This window comes from Lacerta agilis, chromosome 2 (genome assembly GCF_009819535.1).
Source record: "Lacerta agilis isolate rLacAgi1 chromosome 2, rLacAgi1.pri, whole genome shotgun sequence".
NCBI classification, from domain to species: Eukaryota; Metazoa; Chordata; class Lepidosauria; order Squamata; family Lacertidae; genus Lacerta; species Lacerta agilis.
In genome coordinates, this window is record NC_046313.1 from 79,784,319 (window position 1) to 79,809,600 (window position 25,282).

Below are 25,282 nucleotides of genomic sequence, written 5' to 3' on the forward strand. Positions count from 1 at the left end.
TTCCCCTTGACCTCCACGAAGCCATCACTTTTAATTTTGTTCCTTTTCACTATTTGCCCTAACTATGACACCATGTATAATGCTAGTATCATCCCCGTCCAGAGCTCTGCTGCCAGCTCATGCCCTCTCTCTCATCTCTGTCCATACAGTGCACTTCCTTAAATATCTGCATTGGTTTCCCATACTATTTGCATCCATTCCCCACAGCCTTCCTCAAACTTGTCTTTCCATGTTTATTTATTGATATATCCCTACATTCCTCCAACTCTACCACTCAGTCACCCAAGGGTCTTCTGCCCTCTGAAATAATTACATATGCCTTTTTTTGCCCTTGAACCAGTACTCTCCACCCAGTACTGTTACATATTGCTATCTCTTTTAAAGCCCACCTTATCCATTAAGCATTTGGCTTTAATGGTTTAGTTGTCACCACCAGTTACAACAAAACTGTCACTCCCAGTTACATGTAACTGTGCTTGCTCAATTTCCTCCCATATTATGCTTGCCTTGAACATTCTTTATTCCTTGCCTTTCTTCCCCCCCTTTTGTTTTTCTACAACTCTCAAAATTAGACTCTAAATTCTTTGAGGAAGCCAACTCTTTAAATTTGGTTTGCTCTGAAAGCCTTCATGGTGCTGTAGTAGTAGTAGTAGTAATCATAATAATATACAGTATGTGATAATAGGAATTATTGTTATTATCATTACTTCTTAATGTGTAGTGGGATAATTATGCATAAATATGCTATTTTTATTTACCCATTTGTGGACTGACTTATCATTTTAAACTTGGATTTGCCTTTAGTCTTTAATGTAACATTTTTCTTGTACCTGACTTAAATTTATCTGTTTTTCTTACAGTTCTATCTTCAAGACACTAAGAGTAGCAATGGTACCTTTATAAATAGTCAGAGATTGAGCAGAGGATCTGAGGAAAGCCCACCATGTGAAATTCTGTCTGGTGATATCATCCAGTTTGGCGTAGATGTGACGGAGAACACGCGGAAAGGTAAGGGTACGGATCACTTTCTTTCCTCTGTTTTTAAGTTGAGAATCTCAAGTATGTTCTATCCATAAGCAAGCTTTAAAGAAAAACAAAGCACTTAGTTTAGATTTGGTATTTTACAGTATCTTCTTAAAAGCATCTCTTCATGCATCCAGGCAGATATACCATCCTGATTGTTATTATGGTGCTGGTGGATATGCTTTTAACCCTTCCAGCTTTTGTCAGAACCATTTGTGCTGCTGTTCCAATCAAGACTGCACCTCCCTTATGAGTGCTGATTGGAAGAACAACATACACAAATGCAAATACACATTTAAGAAACCATGTAGTGTGGCAGCCTTTACAGACTTATGGTAGGTAGCCGTGTTGGTCTGACGCAGTAGAAATATATTAAAAAAATAAAAATAAAAATTGTCCAGTAGCACCTTAGAGACCAACTACGTTTCGAAGTGTGCAGGCACACGAAAGCTCATACCAAGAACAAACTTAGTTGGTATCTAAGGTGCTACTGGTCAACTGGTATGTTATTAGTTAGCCCTGATAGTTTTACTGAAGGGGAGCATAGAGGTCCTTTAAATAAATGAACAACTTCTGTATAAGCATTGGATTTGCTATTACTTTTCTGCATGTTGCCTATTCCTATGATGCCTTTTTTTGCAAACAGATAATGCTTTTAACTGCAGACGAGTGTCAAAACATTACAGTAATCAGCAACGTCTGAAAAATAAAGTGGTGGACTTGCATAATTTTCACTTTTTATACAATGTGATTTAGGGGAAGCAGTCTATCGGAAACTTGATATTGTTTCCCAATTGTTTTAAAATGAAACCTGTAGCTTTTTCATCAGGATGATTAGCTCTTCATGGAAGTCTGAACATGTTTTAATCTCAACACTTCTTTTTGTACATTGGGTGCTATATTTTCTTTAAGTTAGTGGATTGCATGAGAGGGAGAAGTAGAATTCAGTGCCATAGAAGCACTATGTGATATTTTATTTACTATTATATATATCCTGCCCTTTCTCCAAGATCAACATTTCAATGCAGCCTTCTAGCAGCCACAAGAAATTAGGATGAGAGAATATGATTTGCCCAAGACCACACAGCTTGCTTCACAGCTGAGCCCAGCACTCTATAGCACATTGTCAATAAACTCACTATTTAATACTTGTTTGTTTGTTTTTAAACTGGCTAGTCTGGAACATACAGTGTATGCTTTTCTTTTAGCTGGGTTAGATGTATTTCAAAATGTATTTACATATGAAAGTAGTGACTACCTTTTGAACAATTTGGCAGGTAATTCTCTTTTCAGCATTTAAATTCAAGTCAATATTTCACTTAGGATAAAAACTACTTTTTCTATTTAGCTTCCTTTTGCCAAGATGCATGAAGCCAGTGTGCTTATGCAAAGACTTGTTGTGCACAAGGAATTTCCCTATATTTCAGTGGCATCTCTTCACATCTCATGGATTGATGCTCTAGAGGTTTCTATGACATTTGAGCATGACTCAGGAGGGCTGCTTTTGGAAGAGGAACCAAAAAACTATAAGTGTGTAAAATATTGTTCCTGGTGCTTCAGATCTCTTTTACCTGAGGTGGAAATGCTCTTCTCAAGCACATATTATCATGTATCTCTGACTATGCTTTTTACAGACTCCTCTAATCATTGCAAAGTATTCTTTTTGTTCCCCAAATTAATTCATCAACATGCCTGAAGTAGTGCAGTGGTACCTCGGGTTACATAAGCTTCAGTATACATTCGCTTCAGGTTACATACTCCGCTAACCCAGAAATAACGCTTCAGGTTAAGAACTTTGCGTCAGGATAAGAACAGAAATTGTGCTCTGGCGGTGCAGCAGCAGTGGGAGGTCCCATTAGCTAAAGTGGTGCTTCAGGCTAAGAACAGTTTCAGGTTAAGAACGGACCTCTGGAATGAGTTAAGTACGTAACCAGAGGTATAACTGTATAGCGTATCTTAGTCTTACTCTTTCTGATCTACGGTTGGTCTTGCACACTTAGGCAACTGATCTAATTTTCATGTACTTGTTTTTGCATAACTTTTGAAAACTTGTGGTTTTCAAGCTTGTGGTTTTTTGTGATCCCTAAGAGTTGTCTGAAATCTTGCCCAGTCTTAAACAGTTTTCTGGTGCCTGCTGTCTGAACAATTCAGAATTGGATCAACATCACAGAGTGGCACAGGACTTAAGTCTATCTGAACTTTTTGACACCAACACCCGATAATCCTCTGTTTAACTTTGCTTGTACACCTGACTGTTTTATTCTTTGTCAGACAGAATTACTTCAGTATTTTTCACTTTTCATTGACTAATTTTATTGAGTACTTACTTAGAACTTACAATGTTAATGTTCTTTCCAGTCACCCATGGATGCATTGTCTCAACAATAAAACTATTTCTCCCAGATGGCATGGAAGCTAGGCTACGGTCAGAGTAAGTGTAACTTTGCAGTTGTTCTAGTATCAAACATGTTTCAGATGGTAAAGAATTTCTACATACCAGGACTAAAACTGCTGTCTAATATAATGATCTTAATATTGCAGAGCTAGGGTTATTAACATCACCACCCATTTTGGTATAAGACCTTAAGTGCTCATCTGTTTTGAGACATCTGATTGATTGATTTATCATTTATTTCACAAGATTTATATACTGCTTATTTGTAATAAAACCTCAAAGTGGCTTACAAAAAGAAAGAACAATAAAATTACCAGTAAAAAAAAAAGTTTTAAACAGTGGGGCAATAAATATATGAATCCCTGTGGACCCATGTGTGTGGGTGAACAACAAAAGAATTGTCTGGGTGCCTGTATTCAAAAAGTGGGGCTAGTATACAGAGAACCCCAGTAGCAGAGTATTAAACTCATAAAAATAAGTGGCACATTAAAGCTTACGGTTAGGAATATAGGATGTTAGACCTTTTTATCCCATTCAGCTGCACACAGCAGCTGGCCTCTTTCTACCCCCCCCCCCCTTGCAATGAGCAGACCACTTGCTGTTAAGTTTAAAATGCTTTACTTACAGATTCAAAGTCTCAGTCATGCCTTGTTCCATGCAGCAATAAATATAATACAGGCAAAAATACATTTGCATAGAAAATGCAGAATATGCTGTAAGCTTGGGAGCAAGCTTACACACATCCTGCTTAGTTGGTTGCACGGTGCAGCGAGAAGGGGGAAGGAGAAAGCACTTCTTCTCTGGAGGCGAGGGGGCATGACCTAATTGAGTCTATTTAGCAATGCAGCTCTGGTCCTTTACTCAGTCAAGCACTAACTAGCACTCGTGCATAGTTATGTTTAACTGTAATCTACAAAAACAACTATTTAAAACTTTCAAAAAATCATTAACACCAATGATAAGCTAAAAACCAGATTAAAACACATGTCAACCTTCTACATGTCCAGGTAAAGGTAAAGGACCCCTGACAGTTAAGTCCAGTGGTGAACGACTCTGGGGTTGTGGCGCTCATCCCGCATTACTGGCTGAGGGAGCCGACTTTTGTCCGCAGACAGTTTTTCCGGGTCATGTGGCCAGCATGACTAAGCTGCTTCTGGCAAAAGCAGAGCAGCACACGGAAACGGCGTTTACCGTCCCGTCGGAGCGGTACCTATTTATCTACTTGCACTTTGATGTGCTTTCGAACTGCTAGGTAGGCAGGAGCTGGGACCGGACAACGGGAGCTCACTCCGTCACAGGGATTCAAACTGCCAACCTTCCGATTGCCAAGCCCTAGGCTCGGTGGTGTAGACAGGGTCAGCAACTGTGCCTCAGCATTCTGCACTGCATGCCATTTCCAGGTCAAGTGCCAGGGAACCCCACATAGAGTGCATTTCAATAGTTCAATCTGAAAGTAACCGATGCATGAATTACTGTGGCTGGGCTTTCCTGATCCAGGAGTGGTCCTAGCTGTCATACCAGTCTCAGGTGGCAAAAGACACTTCTAGCCACTAAGGCTACCAAAGCCTCCAGCAACAAAGCTGGATCCAGAAGCACCCACAGGTTGCAAATTTGCTCCTTCAGGGACACTGAAACTCTATTCAGGGTACAGAAGGATAATAATATTTAAATGGTGATGTTTTCTTCTACAGTGTCATCCATGCTCCCTTACCAAGTCCTGTTGATAAGGTAAGTCCTAAACATTTCTTTCCTTCTGTCACATGGAAGTAAAAACACTTTAAAAAAGAGCCAAGTGCTTTGAAAGACATACAAAGTGAATATTTATTCCTGAGTACATCTCCTCACCGTCCCCTCCCCCAATAACTTCCATACTGTTTGAAAGTGTGGGCGTCCTGCTTTGAGGATGCCAGTCAAAAAGTGGGATGCAGCAAATTGTTTTGAATAAAGCGTTGACACAGAAATGTGCCTGAGGGCTGCACGTATTCCATTTTTTTATATAAGCACAAATTTATGCCATCTCAAATTGCTTTTTAATTTTTGTTATGATAGTGAAAAATGTTACCTTTTAAGCCATAAAAGCAATATAAGATAAATTCAACACAGCAAAACTTATGAGGACACGTGTACAGACTTAGGAGGACACGTACAGTAGTCTTAAATTGTTCTGGATATTAATAAACCCATCTTTCGATAATTCCTGCCCCAGCTTTTTGAAAACTAAGTTCATTTGAATAATAATAATAATAATAATAAAAAATTGTACCCCACCCATCTGATTGGGTTGCCCCTGCCACTCTGGGCAGCTAAATGTGTCTTATTATTCCTTATTAAATTTCTGCACCACCCTTCATCCAAGGATAGCAGGGCAGTTTACAATATAAAAACAAAAAATACATAGTAACAAACAAAACCAAGAACACATTTTTAAAAGTTTATCTGTGATTGTAGGAATTTGTGTAAAAGTGATGGTTGGCAATGTACAAGAAGCCTGCACTCGCTTTGTTTCTCTCTTCTTATGCTGGGGCAAAACAGACAATGATTGCTGACTTAGCATTGCATTCTGAACCAAAAATCATGGTTTGCTTTACTCCAAACAAACCATAGTGATAAGCCAAGGTTGGTTTTTGGCTATCCAGTTATGGCTTGAAAGATTCTTTTAGCATAAGAGTTCTCAGGCAACCCAAATATAAAAGTCAGAGGTAGGGTGTTTAATGCCATGTGTTTTTCATGTTTAGCCTCCAATACTGTGCTACACTTGTATACAGTTCTAAAGGGTGCAGTACCCAACAATCTAATTATAGATATCCTTAATTAACTTATCTTGATGTAAGTATAGACTAGATTAAAGACCGGTGCTAACTGAAAAGCTGGCTTGTGCTTTACAGGTACATACATGTATTCATTTACAATTGGCTGGGTATGACTAATATCATACTAATATGCTCTGTCAAGTTGCTAAGCAATTTACTAGCTTAATTTCTTCAACATAAGAAAAGTAACAGAAATCTAGAGAAATAAGACAAGTATACATAAAACCAGCATGTCAAAAAATGAAAAGAAAGACAATTGAATAAAACATCTAAAAAAATGGGCAACTTAATTAGGCTTGCTGAAAAAACAAACAAACAAACAAACAAACACCCAGCACATTGCTTCATACTAACTGTTCTGTTAGTATGTTACAAAAAATGGAATTCCATTTACCTTTCAAATATATAATTTGAGAGTGGCCAGCAAACAATGATAAAAAGAAAAAATAGGGGTAACTGTTAGCTCAAAATAAGGATGCTCTGTAAATGTATACATGTGTCCCTTTTTCTTACAGTAGCTTGCATTTATGCTGATATTAAGGAAGTCCTTGCAAAAGTTTTAGAGGATAAAAACCTTTTTGTTGCAGTTTTGCTATTAACCTCATAAATCGAGTGAACTACTGATGACAGGCCTTCACTAGTTTGCATAATTGTTTGAATGGATTAAGAGGAGAGAAAATAAGGGAATTTGTTGATATGGTTTATTTTATATACTTTGAAAGTATTATGAGTTCCAGAGAAATTTGTTCTTCAATTTCACAGGTTGCTGCTAACACTCCCAGTATGTACTCTCAGGAACTGTTTCAGCTTTCTCAGTATCTACAGGTAACTTTTCTTTTGGGCATATGTATAATTCCTGTTCCTTTATATTGTATAGGTTTGACTGAGTGGTCTTCTACATAATCAGTTAGGAACTTCTGTCTGGCAAATATATCAGGAGTAAGGCTGAGACTGGATCAGCTAGTGACATCATGCATATAATGGGACTTTCTTGTTATAATGTTTGAAATTCTAGAAAGCAGTTCCAAGTGTTTTCCCTGCCATGCATACACTATAGTCATAATTAGTATCTGTAGCATGCTAGTATTAACCTAATCTCAGCTCATTGTTAGGATTAGCATTCCTAACTTCTGTCTCCCAAGTATGTATGGGGAAATGGCCTGGGGTGGGGGTTTGAGAGTAGATGGGACATGCAGCATCTTTCAGTCTTGCCCCCAAACTGCTGTAGCATCTCTCCAACCAGTCATCCTGATATCTGATACTCACTTTGGCAAGATACCCAATGAAATTTAAGGTAGATTGGAACACCAAGTTGCAGGAGTGAACATGTTTCCTGCAAGTCTCCTAATCCCCATTCTCAGTTGGCATTTCCCCTTTATATCCGAGTAAAATGTATCTATGGGAAGTTCTAGTATACTTAACCTATAAAGAATAAAATTAAGTGCACTTCAGATCTCCCAGAGCGGCTATCTGGCATTACCCCTTTTGTATTCCCTTTGATCCATTTCTTCCTGGACTGTAGACAAGAGTGAGCCGTATAAATCTCTCTTTTCTCTTAGCCTACGTACACATTACCAGCTTAAAACTTCTAGGTTTCAATTGGGATTGAAGCTGGTTTGGGGAATAATGCATCAAAATGCAGCATTTCATAAAAACAAACAGATAGTTATGGATTGAGACTAATGCATGTACACTGCTTCCAAAACCAGTGGTGGGAATGCAATCAATGCAGGGTTACACTTTGGAGGTTTCAACAGTTTTAAAATCGACTTCTGGAAACTGCCTGTGCCAATTTGCAAACCTCTGATTGTAGTAGTATTGTTTGCAAAATTATTAAGTGCAGCCAATTTTTTGGTTAGTGGTAGAGCAGTTGTATTTTGAGCTGATTAAGGAGAAGATATACAGGCAACCCTTCCCCATTTACACATGTTCAGTATGCACATTACTGTATATATGCATGTTACACTGAACCCAGAAGTGAATTTAAAAATTGCTAAACTTGCCCCAGAAGAGCCAAGAAAGGTCAGGAAAAGGCACAAAAACAGCGCCTAGCAATCCCACGAGCCTTTGCAATTGCAGTCACAAGAGCACTTGCACCAACCGTTGAGGCCTGTAGCGAGTTTGAGTTTAAGGAAGGAGGTTGGGAGGGAACGACCGTAGCAGAGTTTTGGGTGGAGTTTTTCAAGCCGTTCTTTGAGGCAGCACCTAAACGCAAGGCACCATCATCTTCCTTGGGTGACAACAAACTCAAGAGGCAGCGAGTGGTGCCCACGCTGGAGGAGAAATTGGAAGTACTGGACTGCTTCTGGGATGGCATGAGCGTGTGTGCCATGGCACACAAGTTTGGCAAGAACGAGTACAGCATACGTGCCTTTAGGATATGGGAGAAGAAAATCCAGGCAGCGGAACAGTGAGTACCTGTACACCTACAACTGCCAAGGTCCCAGCCAGGTGTGGGATGAAGCCCTGGTGAAGGTATATGAGGCACTGGACCTGTGGCTAGATGACATGAACTGCTAGTGTATCCTTGTCAACAGATACACCTTGCACAAAAAGCCTCTCTGGCTGTACGCACACTCCTGTGAAGGAGCTCCAAGCCAGCTCTGGTTGGCTGGCCTGCTTCAAACGTCAATTTAAAGAATGTTGGCCCCTGTGGTGAAGCTGCATCCATGGACCAGGAGGCTGCCCAAGTGTGCCCTGACCAGCTGAAGAGACAGAAGCACCAGCTGCCCATCACCATGTTCCTCTGCAAGACACCACCAGCCCTACCAAGTGAATCTGACCCACAGCCAAGCACCTCGGGGTACTGGTCTACCTCATTTGTTTTTTGAAAATCGTCCTCTAGCAATGAGGAAGACTGAGTGCCACCATGGCCGCCATTTCTGCTCATTGGGCTGCTGGTTTTTCAAAGGGTTTTTCAAGGGTTTCCAGAGGTTTAGAGGGTGTTTCCAATGGGTGCTCCAATTATACATGATTTCATGTATGTGCGTGGTTGTGCGTGGTTACTCGAAACACAACCCCTGCATAATTGGGGGTTGCCTGTATTCCTATTGACTACCAAGCCCTTTTAAAAAAGAAGGGTAAAGTATGCCACCTAGTGGTTTTTGGTAAAGATAACTTTGAACATTTTGGTGAGAAATTGGGCTTGTTCTTTCAGTTTCTTTGAACTTTGATAGCTGCTGAGCTGCTTTCTTTTCCTTGAAACAGAAGTAGTCTTTGAAGTGTTTTTGTCTTTAAAACTCACCTACAGTGAGATGGGCCCCAACATCTGTAAGAGGCCAGAGCACATTCTATGCATATATGGGAACCCAAGTTCATTGATGTCTCAACTCAACCAAAATAATCATATCTATTTATAAACACTATGGTACAAAAGACAGTGTGTTGAAATCTCTCATCCTTTTAAACCATTTAACTCTACTCTGTAAGTGCTGATATATATATATCGCTACTGTGTTGTACTAATAGGTTTTTTGTTGTTATTATTCAATGCAGGAAGCCTTACATAGGGAACAAATGTTGGAACAGAAATTGGCCACCTTGCAGCGATTGCTTGCTGTCACACAAGAGGCATCAGATACTAGTTGGCAGGTATTTTGTGTGATGTTGATTTTGGACCATTTCAGTAAGTAGATGGTGCATCTACTTATCTGTCATAACTATAGATTACTGTGAACTAATCTGAAGTGTAGTTAGCAGTGCTGTAAAGCATGGCCAGTGGTTAGGGGCAATGGGAGTTGGAGTCGAACAACATCTGGAGGGCACCACTTGGCTTCCCCGGTAGTAAAGTAGTGCATAAAACCCATGTACTTATTAAATAATCACTGTGTGTTTTTACTGTATTAGATGCTGCTAATTTACGAATGTGCTTGAATTTCTTTCTAACAGGCTTTGATAGATGAAGATAGACTACTATCAAGGTTAGAGGTTATGGGAAACCAACTACAAGCATGTTCAAAAGTAGGTAGTTTGCTTGGATTTAGAGTTTGAGAACTTAGAGTACTTGATAATATCAAAACATGTATTATTTGTTTAGCGAATATAAGGGGGAGCCTTTCTGGATCAGATCAAAGGTCCACCTAGGTCAACATCCTGTTTCTCACAGTGACCATGCACATGTTATCAGGAAGCCTACAAACAGGGCAGGAAAGCATTTGCTCCACCATTGCCACCTCCCCTCATCACCTTTAAACTCAGTGACATACGACCTTTGGACATGGAGGTTTCATGTAGCAATGATACCTAGAAGCCAGTGATTGGAGGGGGGTGAACTCTGTGTATTCAAGGAATTGTATGATTTTGGTGTTTGTTTTTATTGGGTCTATGACTGTATAATGAAATTTGTTCTGGTTGCCATTTTAAAAGCATTCTAAGCCAGTAGCCATTTCCATTCAGTGTGGCAGTACCAGGATCATGTTAGTGCTGAAAAATTGTGTGTCGTCTTGCCGCTCACTGTTCCTTCTGTTTTCGTGTTCAGTTTATTGCTTTTAGGATGAAGCTCCATTTACACATAAGCCACCTTGAGGTGCTCATAAAACCACAGTGCAGTGGTACCTTGGTTCTCGAACTCAATCCGTTCTAGAAGTTCGTTCAACTTCCAAAACGTTCACAGACCAAGGTGCGGCTTCTGATTGGCTGATTGGCCGCAGAAACAATGCCAACAGCCGAGATGGACATTTGGCTTCCAAAAATGTTCACAAACCGGAACACTTATTTCCGGGTTTGCGGTGTTCGGGAGCCAATTTGTTCATCAACTAAGCCGTTTGGGAATCAAGGTACCACTGTATCCATTATTTGGATAAATATTTAAAATATCCATCTTTTAAAGTATCCATTATTTAAATAAATATTTAAATTTATATATTTATTTAAATAAATATTTATATAACAACAACAACAACAACAACAACAACAACAACAACATATTTGTACCCCACCATCTGGCTGGGTTTCCCCAGCCACTCTGGGCGGCTTCCAACAGAACATTAAAATGCAATAATCTATTAAACATTAAAAGCCTCCCTAAACAGGGCTGCCTTCAGATGTCTTCTAAACGTCTGGTAGTTGTTTTTTTCTTTGACATTTGGTGGGAGGGCATTCCACAGGGCAGGTGTCACCACCGAGAAGGCCCTCTGCCTGGTTCCCTGTAACTTGGCTTCTCGCAGTGAGGGAACCACCAGAAGGCCCTCGGCACTGGACCTCAGTGTCCGGGCAGAATGATGAGGGTGGAGCCACTCCTTCAGGTGTGCATTTTACTCTGATTAGATAAGTTATTTTAATCTTTGTTCCTCAAAAGCAGTGTTGACTGATTCACATTAAAACAATTCTAAGTCATGATATAAAATTATCAAGTCAAATGACTGCTTTATATGCAGACTTTATACTCTGCAATCTGTGCATGAAGTGTTATTTTCACTGCAGCCATGAGAGCATGGAGGGCTTATCTGGGATAGTCATTCAATGCTTTCTTAAAATAGCTAGAGCAGAGTAGTTTTTGATAATCAACGTGAGATAGCCAAAGATATTGGGTGTCAACTAGTGGCTTAGCTGTGTGAGGCAGGATTTTATGAGCAGAGCTATCCAGACACTTTGTACACCTTTCTGGGTCTCATTTGTAACCAAGAATTACCACAGAAAGAAAGAAATGGGGGGGGGGGGGAAGAAAAATTGCAGAGGTATTAAGAGAGATGTAAACATCTCACAGAATCCTCTAACTCCATTTTTGCTTTCTGTGGTTTCACTGCATGTTTTCTCAAATTCTGCTTCACAGATCTGGGCTGCTGCAAATGTAGCATTGTCATCATCTTAACATTGGTTAAGAGATTGGGCACCCACTATGGTAGCATATTCTCTTTCCTCTTCCAGTGAGAGCCAGTGTGGTGTAGTGGTTAAGAGCGGCAGACTCGTAATCTGGGGAACCGGGTTCGCGTCTCCACTCCTCCACATGCAGCTGCTGGGTGACCTTGGGCTAGTCACACTTCTTTGAAGTCTCTCAGCCCCACTCACCTCACAGTGTTTGTTGTGGGGGAGGAAGGGAAAGGAGAATGTTAGCCGCTTTGAGACTCCTTCGGGTAGTGAAAAGCGGGATATCAAATCCAAACTCTTCTTCTTCTTCTTCTTTTTCTTCTTCCTTTCTCGGGAGTGAATTACCTGCTTCATTTTGTCTTAAGAACTAATTGAAACATATCTGTAAGCATAGAGCTTTAGTATGGTTAATGTTAATATGATTTTTGTTTAACCAAAGTCTAAAATTACATTTTAATGCTTGATGTAAATCCTGATTAAGCTGCAGCCTTGGTTAGTGTTAACTGCAGTTAAGCAGTTAACTGCAAGGTCTCTGCTGATGTTTCCTTAACCATAGTTTACATATGTGTGTGTCTTTAATACTGTCAAACCTCGGTTGTCGAACATAATCCATTCCGGAAGCCCGTTCAGCTTCCAAAACGTTCGACAACTGAATCATAGCTTCCAATTGGTTGCAAAAGCTTCCTGCACTCAGCGGAAGCTGTGTCAGATGTTCGGCTTCTGAAAAACGTTCGAAAACCAGAGCATTTACTTCTGGGTTTTCGGTGTTTGGAAGCCGAATCGTTCAAAAACGGAGCTTTTCGGGAGCCGAGGTTTGACTGTAGTTCCTGAAAAGGAAGGGAGTATGCATTTCCAAAGTTAGCTCCTGGCCATTAACTATGGTTAAGGAGTTAATGTTATGACTGCACCTCTCTCTTACATCCCTGAAGCATTCTCCCTTTTCTTTTCTCTTTTTAATGAGAAAAAATACGTTATAATTTTGCATAGCACAAGCATAGTAGTTTCAGTTTGAAATGGTATACAGCGGTACCTCGGTTTACGAACTTAATCCATTCCGGAAGTACGTTCTTAAACCGAAACCATTCTTAAACCGAGGCACGCTTTCCCTTATGAGGCCCTCCACCGTTTGGATTCCGTTCTTAGACCGAGGTAAAGTTTTCAAACCGGGACACTACTTCTGGTTTTGCGGAGTTCATAAACCAAATAGTTCATAAAAAGGGCTGTTCTTAAACCGAGGTACCTCTGTATTGAGGTGACTTCTCAGAAGTAAATCTGCAGTCAAGAATGGCAGACAATGTAGCATTTGAACAGGGGTAAGAATGTTTCAGACATCATGAAGGACAAGGTGGGAAACTTTTAATGGAATACCAAATTTCCTAGGATAAAACCCATAAGTGAAGTCCTAAAATGGATGAAATATTTTCGTAACTCAGAGTAATACTATTGTAAATGGTAATATGAGCATGTGGCTTTAAGATTTCCACCATGTTGCATTTCTGCTTACAGAATCAAACAGAAGATAGTTTGCGAAAGGAGCTTATAGCATTACAGGAAGACAAACATAACTATGAGACAACTGCCAAAGAGTCCTTGAGGCGGGTCCTTCAGGAAAAAATTGAAGTGGTCAGAAAACTCTCTGAAGTGGAGGTATTTATCATTTGCATTTTAGCCATGTTCCTGAAACACAAAACTGGGTTTTGCCACCATACCATGAAAATAAAGCATCAATATGTCAACATCTTTATTATTTTTTGCTGTTTTTTTGCTTGTCTTGATATTTTTTTCCTGACTCTGAGATTGAACCCTTTTTAAAATAGGGTTTTATCTTGCAAAGTTAGGGAGGTACTTTCTCCCTGCTCAAACAACTCTTCTTTGGAATGTATGTATCTGACTTGTGCATTTTTCTCAGGTATGCGTTCAGGTTTTTGTTTTGTATGCTAGTACTAATGACTTGAACTGTCACTTTAATTTAACTAAAATTGCATATGCATAAAGATCATAAAATGGCACAGCTATTTTGATTAAAGTTGAATTCACACTATGCGCACTTCTGTTCAAAATTAAACTGTACTCAAATTGATTGCCCCTTGTATTTATTTAAAGAGTAGGATTGAATCCAATGGAGACACTGAGCTTGCACAACGTCTTCTGCTTGTGCAACAGATATTCCCCATGCATCACCCCTAGAATAGATTGGAGGGAATGTTGCAGGGATTGGGGAGAGGGCAAGGGCAGCATGCTTAGCAAAATAATGTTTTGAGTAATTTTATTTATTTATTTAGAGCACTTGTACTCCGCACTTCAGCCGAAAAGACTCCCAGAGCAGCTTACATACAATGAAAGCAAATTCTAAAAAAGCATGCCACCCAAGGAGAAGGGGATAGGGAGGGAATAAGGAATGATGGAGCTGGCTTGCCATAGCAGAGCTGATGTAGTGAGCTCTGCTTCCTAGCTCCCCCACTTCTGGACAGGCTGTCCCCAGTTGAAAGAGAGGAGGCCTGGTGGGGCTGGCCCATTTCAGCAGAGCCATTGGAGTGATGTCTGGTACATTCCTCTAGGAAATGGTTGCTATAATTCCCATACATTCCACAGTTATAATAAATCTTAAAAACAGAGTAACAGAAAAGTTTCTGGTTTCAATAGATTTTGGGCTTCAATGTGCAATTTTTCTTCTCACAGCGAAGCTTAAGCAACACCGAAGATGAATGTACTCACTTGAAAGAAATGAACGAACGGACTCAGGAAGAATTGCGGGAATTGGCCAACAAATACAATGGAGCTGTAAATGAAATTAAAGATTTCACTGACAAACTAAAGGTACAGGTGGTCTTTCTAACCACACGTTTTGGTTCCAGAACTAACGTGACTTTTGCATTTATTCTTTTTCTGGAATCGCCATCCATAGGCACTGATCTGTGGGTTGTGTTTCATGGTGTTGAACAGGCAGCTGAAGGGAGACAAGAAGAAATCCAGCAAAAGGGACAGGCTGAGAAAAAGGAATTGCAGCACAAAATAGAAGAGATGGAAGAGAGAGAGCAAGAGCTTCAAGCAAAAATAGAGGCTTTGCAAGCAGATAATGACTTCACCAATGAACGGCTAACTGCTTTACAAGGTCAGTCCAGTAGTCCAAACATGTTTTTATCATAATTTTTTTCTTTAAAACTGTGAAATATATGTTTTTTTGGAATTCTGTTTGCAGTCCGGTTAGAACATCTTCAGGAGAAAGCTCTTAAAGAACACAACAGCTTAGGTAGGTCTGATGTTAAAGTATTTTGCTTAATGTTGAAATTTGATTATTAAATTGTACCCCTTTCATGCAAAGCAGTTAAATGAGTTATAGATCACAAACTGTAAGAAAATTTGAAAATGATGCCTTTAGTTTTATTATAGTTTATTTTCTCGATTATTGATAAACAATGGTTTCAAGAAAATAACAGTAGATGGCACTGTTTTTTAAAAGTCCCAACACAAAAGGTCACTTGACTATTACAACTTTTTAAATTCTAGTGATGCAGTTAAGGAAGAATTATGACATCATTAACAATGTTTTTCGCATGGTATATTGATTTCGGCACTTGTGATATGTGACAAACTCTGTTGCTCAAAGGAGGGAAATTGAGATTATTTCTTATTTTCCAGTAGCTTGAAGGATAAAGTATTAATAGAGGTTTCAGAAGTTTGGCCCATATTTAGTGGAAGGTTCATGATTGAACTGGGTAGCAAAACTGAACTGCATTTTGTGAGAGGGTGGGGCAAATAGCTCAGGGGGTGACCATAGCATATGCTTTGCATGCAAAAGATCCCTAGAGAGTGACTGACAATCTGTGAAATTGACTGTCACTGGGCTGCATGGACGACTGGTTTCCTTTGGTAAAAGGCAGCTTCCTTTGTTACTGGATGTCAAGGGCAGGGGGCCTGAAACTTGGCAGTGCTGCTCCCAAGTTCTTGTAGCTACAGCCATGAACTGAAACTCCCTAGAATACCCTCAGAATGAGTATTATCCAAAGGAGCATTCAGGGGCATGATGAGTGGTGGCTGCCAGTGAGGAGGGCAAGGTTCTTTCTTCAGATGCCCCTCACAATGGCACTCATTCTGAGGACATTCTGAGCAACTGAAAATGTTGGTTCATAAGGAGCTAGGAAAGACCTGGTGAGATTTGCAGCCTTGCCCTTGAAATTTAACCCCCGTAATAGTCCAAATGCCCAGCTCACTTTTGCCACCTGCAAATAGAGTGTGTCTGCTTCTAATCTGTCCTATGTAATATAGAAAGTCAGCACCCATATCTACAGAATACTTTGCTTATTCAGAATTAATACCATTTGTTAATTCTAGGCATACAAGTTGATGACTTCATTCCTAAAATTAATGGGAGCGCTGAAAAAGGTAGAGTATCCTTAATGACTGCCTTTTTGTGGTGGTGGTTTTAATTTTGAGCTTATTTTTGGTTATTTGCTTGTTTTGTGTTAATATTTTTCTAATTTTTACAACAAAAAATAAGTTAAAATATTACTGAAGAAACACTTGGTGTTGGCTTCTTTGGTATTTTTAGACATGCCTTTGCATGGATACTCTACTATCAGCCAGAACATGAAGATTTCAATACTAGCGAGACTTTAGTAACAGAGTACATCAGAATAATATGACATCTTTCCACTGTAGGAAAATAATTACAGTAATAAAAGCAGATACATCAACATGGCAGTTCAGGACAATAATGCCAATGACTCTTCAAGTTTAACTCTGATGGTGGTTGGAGACTTTTTTAAAAAAACATGTCAAATTTCTGCCTCAAAATGATGAAAACTTCAGTCATTCTTTGCAGGGTACTGTTAATGTAGTATGTTCCAAAATGGATAAGGGTGCCCAAGTTAATTTGCAGGGCAATCTTATACCTGCCTGTTTGAAAGGAATCCCACTGAGTTTAATCTGATTTACTCCCAGGTAAGCATATGTAGGATCGCAGCCCTAGAAATCTTTTGCTTTGCTTGCTAATTAACTCTAAAATGTTCCTGCCTTTAACATCTTAAGATGCTAAATTTGCAAGCATGATCACTTCCTAACTTATCCTTCAACATTAGTGCACACCATGTTCTAATTTCTTTTGAAATACTTAACTTCCCTCTTAGGATCTGAGGAATGCAGAGGACCCTTTTGGACACCTGTAACTTTCTGTGTAATTTATTCTGTTGCACTGCCACATCTAAAGAAGCAAATCAAATTTAAAACAGACTAAAGGCTTGCCTCATCAGCTGTAGTGATCGGAACAAAACCCAGTTAGAACATAACACTGGGATCAAGATATCAGGATTCCATTCCACCTCTCTTCTTGTATGCAAATTTCCACTGCCTCCTTTTATCTAGTTTGGTTTGTGTGACCAGTGTTAACCCGAGTTACAATTAATTCTGGTATTTACCTCTACCCATTTTGAGAACCTGATTGAAAACAGGGTCTCAAAATGAGTTTTGGAGCATACCTTGGGTTCATTTTAATCACAGTTGTTGAAAAGATAATATTAAATGTGGAACCCAGTTTGAAGAGGGTGGCTAGAATTTGCATTCAAAAGTGGGAGGGTGGTATTTTATGGCAATCCCCCAAACTCTGGTTCCTTTTATGTCCAGACCAGGCCGAAGTCATTGCTGTCACGCATCACATTTATCATCTTGTATGATCTTTGTGGAGATACATTTTACTGGGAATTAACAAGCAGTGGCTCTTATTAACTATTCCTCCTGTGGAGCTTTCTTCCACAGCTTTGTTGACCAAAAACCCACAGTCTCAGAAGTGATAAAGATCTGGTAATGTTTCTACTCACAAGGGCGCTCTGCTTGCACTTTTGCTCTTTAGGCCTTTGTCAGGCAGATCCACTTATTCTTTTACTTTCATACTGCCAGCATTCCTTTCTCCACCTTTTCTCTCTTGTAGTTCCTAACTTTACTTGTCCCTTGACATTCACGTTTTTCTTCAGTTTGCTCAACAGAATCTTCTTCTGCCATACTGTTTCCTTGCTTACCACAACAAGCTCAGTTTCCCTAACAAATTCTTTTGCACTATATCATATTTTCTTTATCCTTGGTAGCCTGAGTTTCAGAGCTTTCACGAGAAAACAGATGAGACCATCATTCATTCATGAACATGGACCTGGGCTTGCCCAATCCAGTCTTCTCGTAGACCTGTAATAGCGCAGGGTCTTGTACCGTTACTCTTCTTCTGTGAACGGAGTGGGGCTTATTGCTTCTCAAAACTTCTCCCACTCTTCATGTTCCACTTTTTGTAATCTGGCAGTTCCCTTGCGATTCTGCCCTAGGTAGCATGGATGATGCCAGATGCCATTCTCTTCTCAAGTCATTTACACAACTTCTGCTCCCCGCACTGTGCACATCACCTTACATGGGAGCTTTGCCCCACTGTCAGGACAGATTCTTGTGAGGGCTGCTGCTTTCCTTTCACAGGGAAAGAGGGCCTCTCCCATCACCAGAGTAAGTGATTATGGGGCCCCTTTGTGGGACACTGAGAGACCTGTTGTCCAATCCTAGATATGCAGTTGATAATGCTGTTCAAATGGACTCAGTTTTGTTTCAAAGCTTAAATGTGCAGAAGCAACATTTGTTTTGAGGTTTGCAAAAGCCTTTGACAATGTACACTATGCATATACATCGAGGTCTGGATGGTGAAATGGCAACTATTTGATTTGGGCATGGGAAACCAGGCTAGAATCCCCACTCACTAATGAAATTCTATAGCGGTGGTAACCGGGGTGTGTGTGTGTTAGATAAATAATTATTTCCGAACCACACAAACTTGATGGTCTTATTTTTCCCTTTCTGTCTAAGATGGCACTTTAACAGCTTCTTTGGAAAATATAATACAGATTAAACTGATTAGAGATTTAAACCTGTTAGACTTGGGTGGCTAACATTTTTTGGCTCAAGGGACACATTCACCCATGGCCCAATCCTCCATGGGGCATACCGCACTCTTGCATACAGATACTCATATGCGCGTGTGCACACATGCAGGCAGATATACACACAGGCACACAATCCCACTTCTCATTAAATGATTGATATGATTACTAAAGATGATCGATTCCCATCCCCATCAGGCCACTGGGCTCCACCCACTCTAGTGCACTACTTTATTTATTTATTTGTCCCTGATGCTATAGTCAGTGGGGTCAGAAAATTTTGTTTTGGGGACCATGTCAAGCCGCTACAATGAGGGTTTGTCACCCCTGTATTAGACATTAGTGAGACGAAAGCTATTTCGAGGAACTGTCTTGATGCCTGAAAATACCCTTTTAACTACAACTCTTAAACAACAGGTATAATCCTTTCCAACTGTTTACTTTAGCCATACGCAACTTCACAAATTAATATATGTTATGAATCAAGTCCAGCCATTGAGACCTAGTAATTTGAAGGTAGTTTAAAATTGTGTCCAATTTCTGAGTTGGGTAACAATTTTAAAATGTTTAAATCTAAAGGTATTTGTATTACAACAGAAAGTGCCTTGTTGATACAATCTGGATTTGGTATAGGTTAACTTTCACCAGTAGTAACGTATATTAATATAAATTGTGAGGCTTGTAAATTTTGAAGATGTAAACATGCAGATTACAAATCTGTATATTTACACCTTCAATATATTCTATAGCACACTGGTGCTTTTCCTTTGGATTTGAGGGTGTGTGTCTCCCCTTTTCTTTATTGTGCCTTTTGGTGAAAAATTCTCCTCCCTTCCCTGATGTCTGTGAGGCTTATACATTTTGTCATGAGCCCTCAAAAAGATGGAGATATTGAACTTAAAAGGTGTTTCTTTCTTTACTAGAGCACTTTCTTTCAAAGAGTGGAGGGGACTGCACTTTTATTCATCAGTTCATAGAGTGCCAGAGTGAGTACAGAGCATTCATCACATTCACTAAAAAGTCTATAAAAACAGTATCATATATTCAGTACTAGGGTTGGGACAGTTATATTTTTGAAGTGCTCTGAAAAACAGAACAGAACTATAGTTGTTGCTACAGTATTATGGAAAGGTAGCCTGCAATCATGAGTAGAATGGGGAAATCCAGATTGGGACTTAACCTGAGCGTAGTGAATCTAGTTGAAACAGCTGACTGCAAGCCTCAAATGAATTTTCTCACTCAACTTATCAAGGGCAGACCAACTTCTACAATTCCAGTGATACAGCTGGAGGAGATTTCATGCATCCCTCCATAGTGAGCTGGGCAAATAGAAGAGGGAGATCTCACATATGATCACAGGGGAGATGTGCAGGTTTCCCCTTTCAGCGTTTCACTAGAATTGTTCAAAGTGAATCAGCAAGTCTCTGGTGCCCAAATACCACAATGATTGGAGTGTATTAAAAGGATCCAAATTCTTCCTGTCACTGAGTTTCCAGGATAGCTTACAGGCAGCTTGGGGAAAGTGAGAAGGATATATTCCACTGGACGTCTTTAGGAGAGTTTTGTGGAAAAAGCAATATTTTAGGTGTAATAATAATAATAATAATAATAATAATAATAAATGTTCAGCGTGCTCCAGAAAGGCAGTAGTTAAGTACAGTTTGTTGTGTACCTCATCCTTGTCTTCCTCAGTTTTCCAACTTTTTGCAATCATTCCAATACTATTATCACATTATTATGTATTCCATGAAGGCTTTTAAAAATTAAATATAGCATATTTGCTGGTAACAAAAATGTACTGGATTGGCATTAAGGGGTGGGGTAGAGTGGGGGCAGGGGTGGAAGTAGCTTCCCCAATGTACTTACATTCTGAATTTCTTCGCAGATTTCAGTGCTTATTTTTCTGCTTTCTTCATTTTTGCATTTTTCTCTTTGGGTTTGTGTTATGTAATCTTTCCCATATTACATATTGGCAAAATGTTATTTAAGTACAGTTTTTATCATTTGTAATCTTAATTTTAAAAATATATATTTATATAGTTCATATAACCAAGACCATCAGTTTTGAAGTTGGTTTTGTTGAATTCACATCTCACAAGATTGCTAAAGGGGGTGGGGCACCTGTGGCCCTTAGCCTAATTTTATGTGGTTGGGGGAAGCCCAGAAGGAGAGGAGGAGGATAGGAAGGGGGGGAAAAAACAAGAAGGAGACTCAAAGAGATGGAAGGAGGAAGGAACAAAGCTCTCTGCAAGGTATTGGTTTACCTCTGGCAAAAGCCATCTGCCCCTTCTCCAGCAACGAGAGAGGGAGGGGGAGGGAGAGGGGGGGAAAGAGGGAGAAAGAAAAGCAGGAGGCTTAAGTATTGCATTTATTTATTTATTTATTTATTTATTTATTTATTTATTTATTTATTTATTTATTTTGCTTGATATTTTAGCTTTGCTGTAAGTCTGCTTGAGGCCATTTGTTTATTAGAACAGGATATATGTTAGAGGTGTGCATTGGATTTGGCTTGGATTTGGACAAACTCTTGAGTCCCCAGAGCAGTGGGCTACCTCAATTTTGGACCTGTCAGAGGCAAGGAGGGATTGGTTTTAAGGTGGCACAAGTTGAATCAGGAAGCTCTTGGTGATTCAGATGACAAAAAAGTCCTGAATACAAGTGTCTCCTTAAAACACAAGCAATGTCTCTAGGTTAGAAATAACAGCAGTGTAAGGTGGTGGGGAAAGGGAGAGAAGACAGAGAAAGACTACCATTGTGACTGACAGGTCAGCCATGTAACCAGAGGGAATTGTTTTACTGTACTTGGAAAGTGAATCCTTTTTTAGTTCTCCCCTCCCCATCCAGTGTGTTTCTTTCCCAAGGGGACCTCTGTCATAGCTTCAGTTATTTGATAAATTGCCCACCAAACTCCAGGGACAATAAATTTCTTTTTTAACCCACCCTAGAACTGTAAAATATGCCTTTGTGAGAAAAGCACTTCAATTATTCAAATTCTGAAATCTGGCAGGATCTGAGGTTTCAGAAATAGTGACACTGCTTACAATTTTCATCTAATTATGCCCCCTATAAAATAGGTGTTACACATTTCCTTTTTTAAAAAAATCAAAAATCACATTTGGCCTGTTTGCCTGTAACTTGGCAGGGCTCATCCACATCTGCAAAAAAAGGGGAGGGGGCTTTTCATTTTCCAGTAGAGATGGTATGTGTATGAACAAAGTGGGTTCAGAAAGATGCCCAAGCCAAACTTGGCAGCTCATGAAGCATCTGAGACTGAGGCAGACTGTTTTCCATAGTGTTGAATTGGGGTCTCAACTAACCTTTGTGGTTGGTGCACACCCTATAAATACTATGAGGCCTATCTAGTCCAGCATCCTATTTCCCACAGTGGCCAGCCAGATACCTGTGGGATGCCCACAAGCAGGATATGAGGGCAGAAGCACTCCTTCTGCTGTTCTCTAGTATCTGGTAGTCAGAGCCCTGCTATCCTGAATCTCCCACCATTCACCTTCATTGGATGGCTGTATGTTCTAATATTATGAGAAAGAAAGGTTCTAATATTATGGGGGGATTTCACTCTTTAAGAACATTTCTAACTAAACACACTATGTCAGGAAAATATTATTTTGCTGAGTTATTTCAAGAAACTGCAGTCAGTAAGGCAGTAGGTCTACCTTCAATTTTTATTTTTTATTTTTTTATGTATGGTCACATTTTCAACCCCTGGGGATCAGCCATCACTCAGATTAGACCAGAGACAATGGACTTTATCTGGAAGGCTGATCTGGTAATCTGGGATAGCTGATGTCATGGCTAAGGCACTGATTAATATTAATAATCTATATTAGGTTACAGCCAAACTGAAAAACAATGTATTGATCACAAGTTCACCAACTGGTCTTTCAGGAAAGAAGCACTACACAGTTAATGCTCACTATCTTGCTATGATACAATAGGTTGAAATATGTGTATATCAGAGGAAGAAGGTCCCTGGTTACGCCCTGTCAGGTACATATAAGAAAAGATAAGAGAGCTTTTGTTTCATTGGGAAGATGGTTACGTCTACGTAGCATAGCATTATTATATGCAAGTTTAGATAGAGGATAGGCCTCACAATTAGTGACCAATTTGTTCTGTAATCATGGAAGTCCTATATATTTATTAGCTTACATATTTTGAGCAGATTTTATTTTCATAGAAAATGCTTGTCAGTGATCCATGACATAAATCTCAAACATTAGTATCTGTTTCCATAGTATGAAATGCGGTCTAGTTCTCATCAGTCTGTCTGCTTATCTTAAAAGCCCTGAAACAGTCACCTCTTAAGTACATTCTGCTCTGGCATTACTCTCTCATCCATGAAAAAAGGCCTTTACTTTTATATCTTGCTTAGTAGCACTGAGCAGGCTTCCTTTTATTAGTTTATCAAGTGAAAATGCAGGTGGAGCTGCTTGGTGCCTGATAAAATAATTGAGATTCATACAGGCATTTATAGCACTCAGATGTGTCTTACAGCTTGATTACGTGGTAATAAAGTTTCATCTAACAAACATGAACTATCTGAATTGAAAAAGTGTTTAAGGCTGAGTTGGTAGATGACATGAAAACCCTGAAATTTGATTGGTAAAGATGGTTTATACATGATGTAATACTGCAGTCATGAAGTGATGAAAATGAATAACATTTACTTAACCATAAAACAATCATTTGAAACCATTATTTCCTCAGCTCTCCAATGCCATTTTATTTTCCTACTTTTGTCCTTTCAGAATAGTACAGAATGTGTGATCTCATTTTCTGCTACATCTGTCTTGTGCTACCTCTTCTTCTTTGACCCCTTAATTTGCCACTCTTCTTCCTATCTTTGTTCTCTCCACTGATATTTTCTTTTGGCCTCTTAGTCTGATTTTTCCACGTTGTCATGTTAACTTAATTTTATTTTCTTGCCTATTCTGTGTTTGTGGTTCTCCCCACCCCCACTTGCCTCATTATTTTGCTAACAAAGCATAAGGCCACCATGCTTGTGTGCCCTTATCCAATCTTCTTGTAGCTCCCACTTACAAGTCTTATTGGGGATTGTTACTGGAAAAAACACCACCAATCTAAATACTGGTGTGCTGTCAACCATTTGCCAACTAATAAGAAAGGACGCCTGATATATTCAATCCCTGCGCCTTCCCCAAAGTTCAGCAATGTAAAGCAATAGCTGGGTTGCAGGAAATGTGCACTAGAAGTATAAAACATTTCCAGAATTTCTCGTCTTTTCCCTCGCTTCTGGACACTGCTATAGCAAGAGTTGAGCACCAGCTTTCAAAAGTATTATTCCTGGTAAAGGAATGTGACCACTACATAGTGTTGATAATGCATATCTATGTTAGGCACAAAGAAAAACACCTCTATACCAGAGGAATATAGTCCTGTAGATGAATTCAGCCATAGTGTTAACTTGTGTGGGTATAAGGTTACTCTCAGGCTCCATAGGAGAACCGCACCCCCCCCCCCCGGCAATATCAATTTTATATACTTTTCACTGTTTGTGAATTATATTTAATACCAGGTTTTAAAACAGTTCTGTTGTAGAATTTATAAATGTCTTTATTAATTTCATAATCAGCTTTCAGTTCAGTAGCTTGGGCAAGCTCAAATCTTTGGCAACATTTTTGTATTAATTTATCATCTTGTTTGTGCATAGATAATTAAGATTAAAATGGTTTTTGGACTGAAAAAGTTCCATTGATTCCAGCACAGAGAAGTATGAGGTAATGTTGCCATGTTTAAATTTGGTCATGGAATGTGTATTAGAGACGTGTACAAAGAAATGCTTGCTTAGTTTGAGCTGGGATAGTAACCCTTATTTTGTTCACCAGACAAGCTCATAGACGAAGGACATCTTTCCCGAGTGGATGAAACAAAGATCCTGAAAGGTTAGACTTATTAATTTGCTTTTGAGGCATGTAGCAAATGTTTGAATCGGTGTTTAGGAATTTATTTTGCAAGTGTGAGGAGTGTTTGAGGGATTATAATACACCAAGCCTAACTGCTTAGTGTATTATAAAAACTACACCCAAGTAAATGAATTTAACAATACCAGTTTTTGTATTAGAAAACAATATGAATGGAAAGAGTTTTGAAACATGCACATTTGAGACTTAACTTGCATCTTACTACTTTTAACCTGCGAATTGTATTCAGTCCAGTTCAGAAAAAAGGGAATTTAGTTACTTCAAAAGCATGTCTGTTACAAATTGTAATTAGTTGTGAAGTCATGGCATTTCTAGTATTTCCTGTAAAGTAAATTATTGATAGAATTTTCTGCTCAACATGAACTATATTCAAGGTTTTAA

General features: G+C 39.3%; 1 protein-coding gene across 19 annotated transcripts in view; it reads left to right on the top strand.

Moving 5' to 3' along the window:
* Positions 1–25,282, top strand: part of SLMAP (sarcolemma associated protein) — a 91,593-nt gene that overhangs the window by 41,624 nt on the left and 24,687 nt on the right. For 6 of the 19 annotated variants that reach the window (XM_033140975.1, XM_033140989.1, XM_033140974.1 and 3 more), the window contains exons 2-14: positions 861–1,014; positions 3,382–3,454; positions 5,110–5,146; positions 6,991–7,053; positions 9,724–9,819; positions 10,117–10,188; positions 13,540–13,680; positions 14,713–14,850; positions 14,977–15,145; positions 15,233–15,283; positions 16,366–16,416; positions 19,862–19,924; positions 24,806–24,862. In XM_033140975.1, the coding sequence (XP_032996866.1) occupies positions 861–1,014; positions 3,382–3,454; positions 5,110–5,146; positions 6,991–7,053; positions 9,724–9,819; positions 10,117–10,188; positions 13,540–13,680; positions 14,713–14,850; positions 14,977–15,145; positions 15,233–15,283; positions 16,366–16,416; positions 19,862–19,924; positions 24,806–24,862 (1,165 nt within the window). The remainder of the gene's footprint in view (positions 1–860; positions 1,015–3,381; positions 3,455–5,109; positions 5,147–6,990; positions 7,054–9,723; positions 9,820–10,116; positions 10,189–13,539; positions 13,681–14,712; positions 14,851–14,976; positions 15,146–15,232; positions 15,284–16,365; positions 16,417–19,861; positions 19,925–24,805; positions 24,863–25,282) is intronic. The other 13 variants (XM_033140979.1, XM_033140977.1, XM_033140980.1 and 10 more) reach the window with 6 other exon arrangements.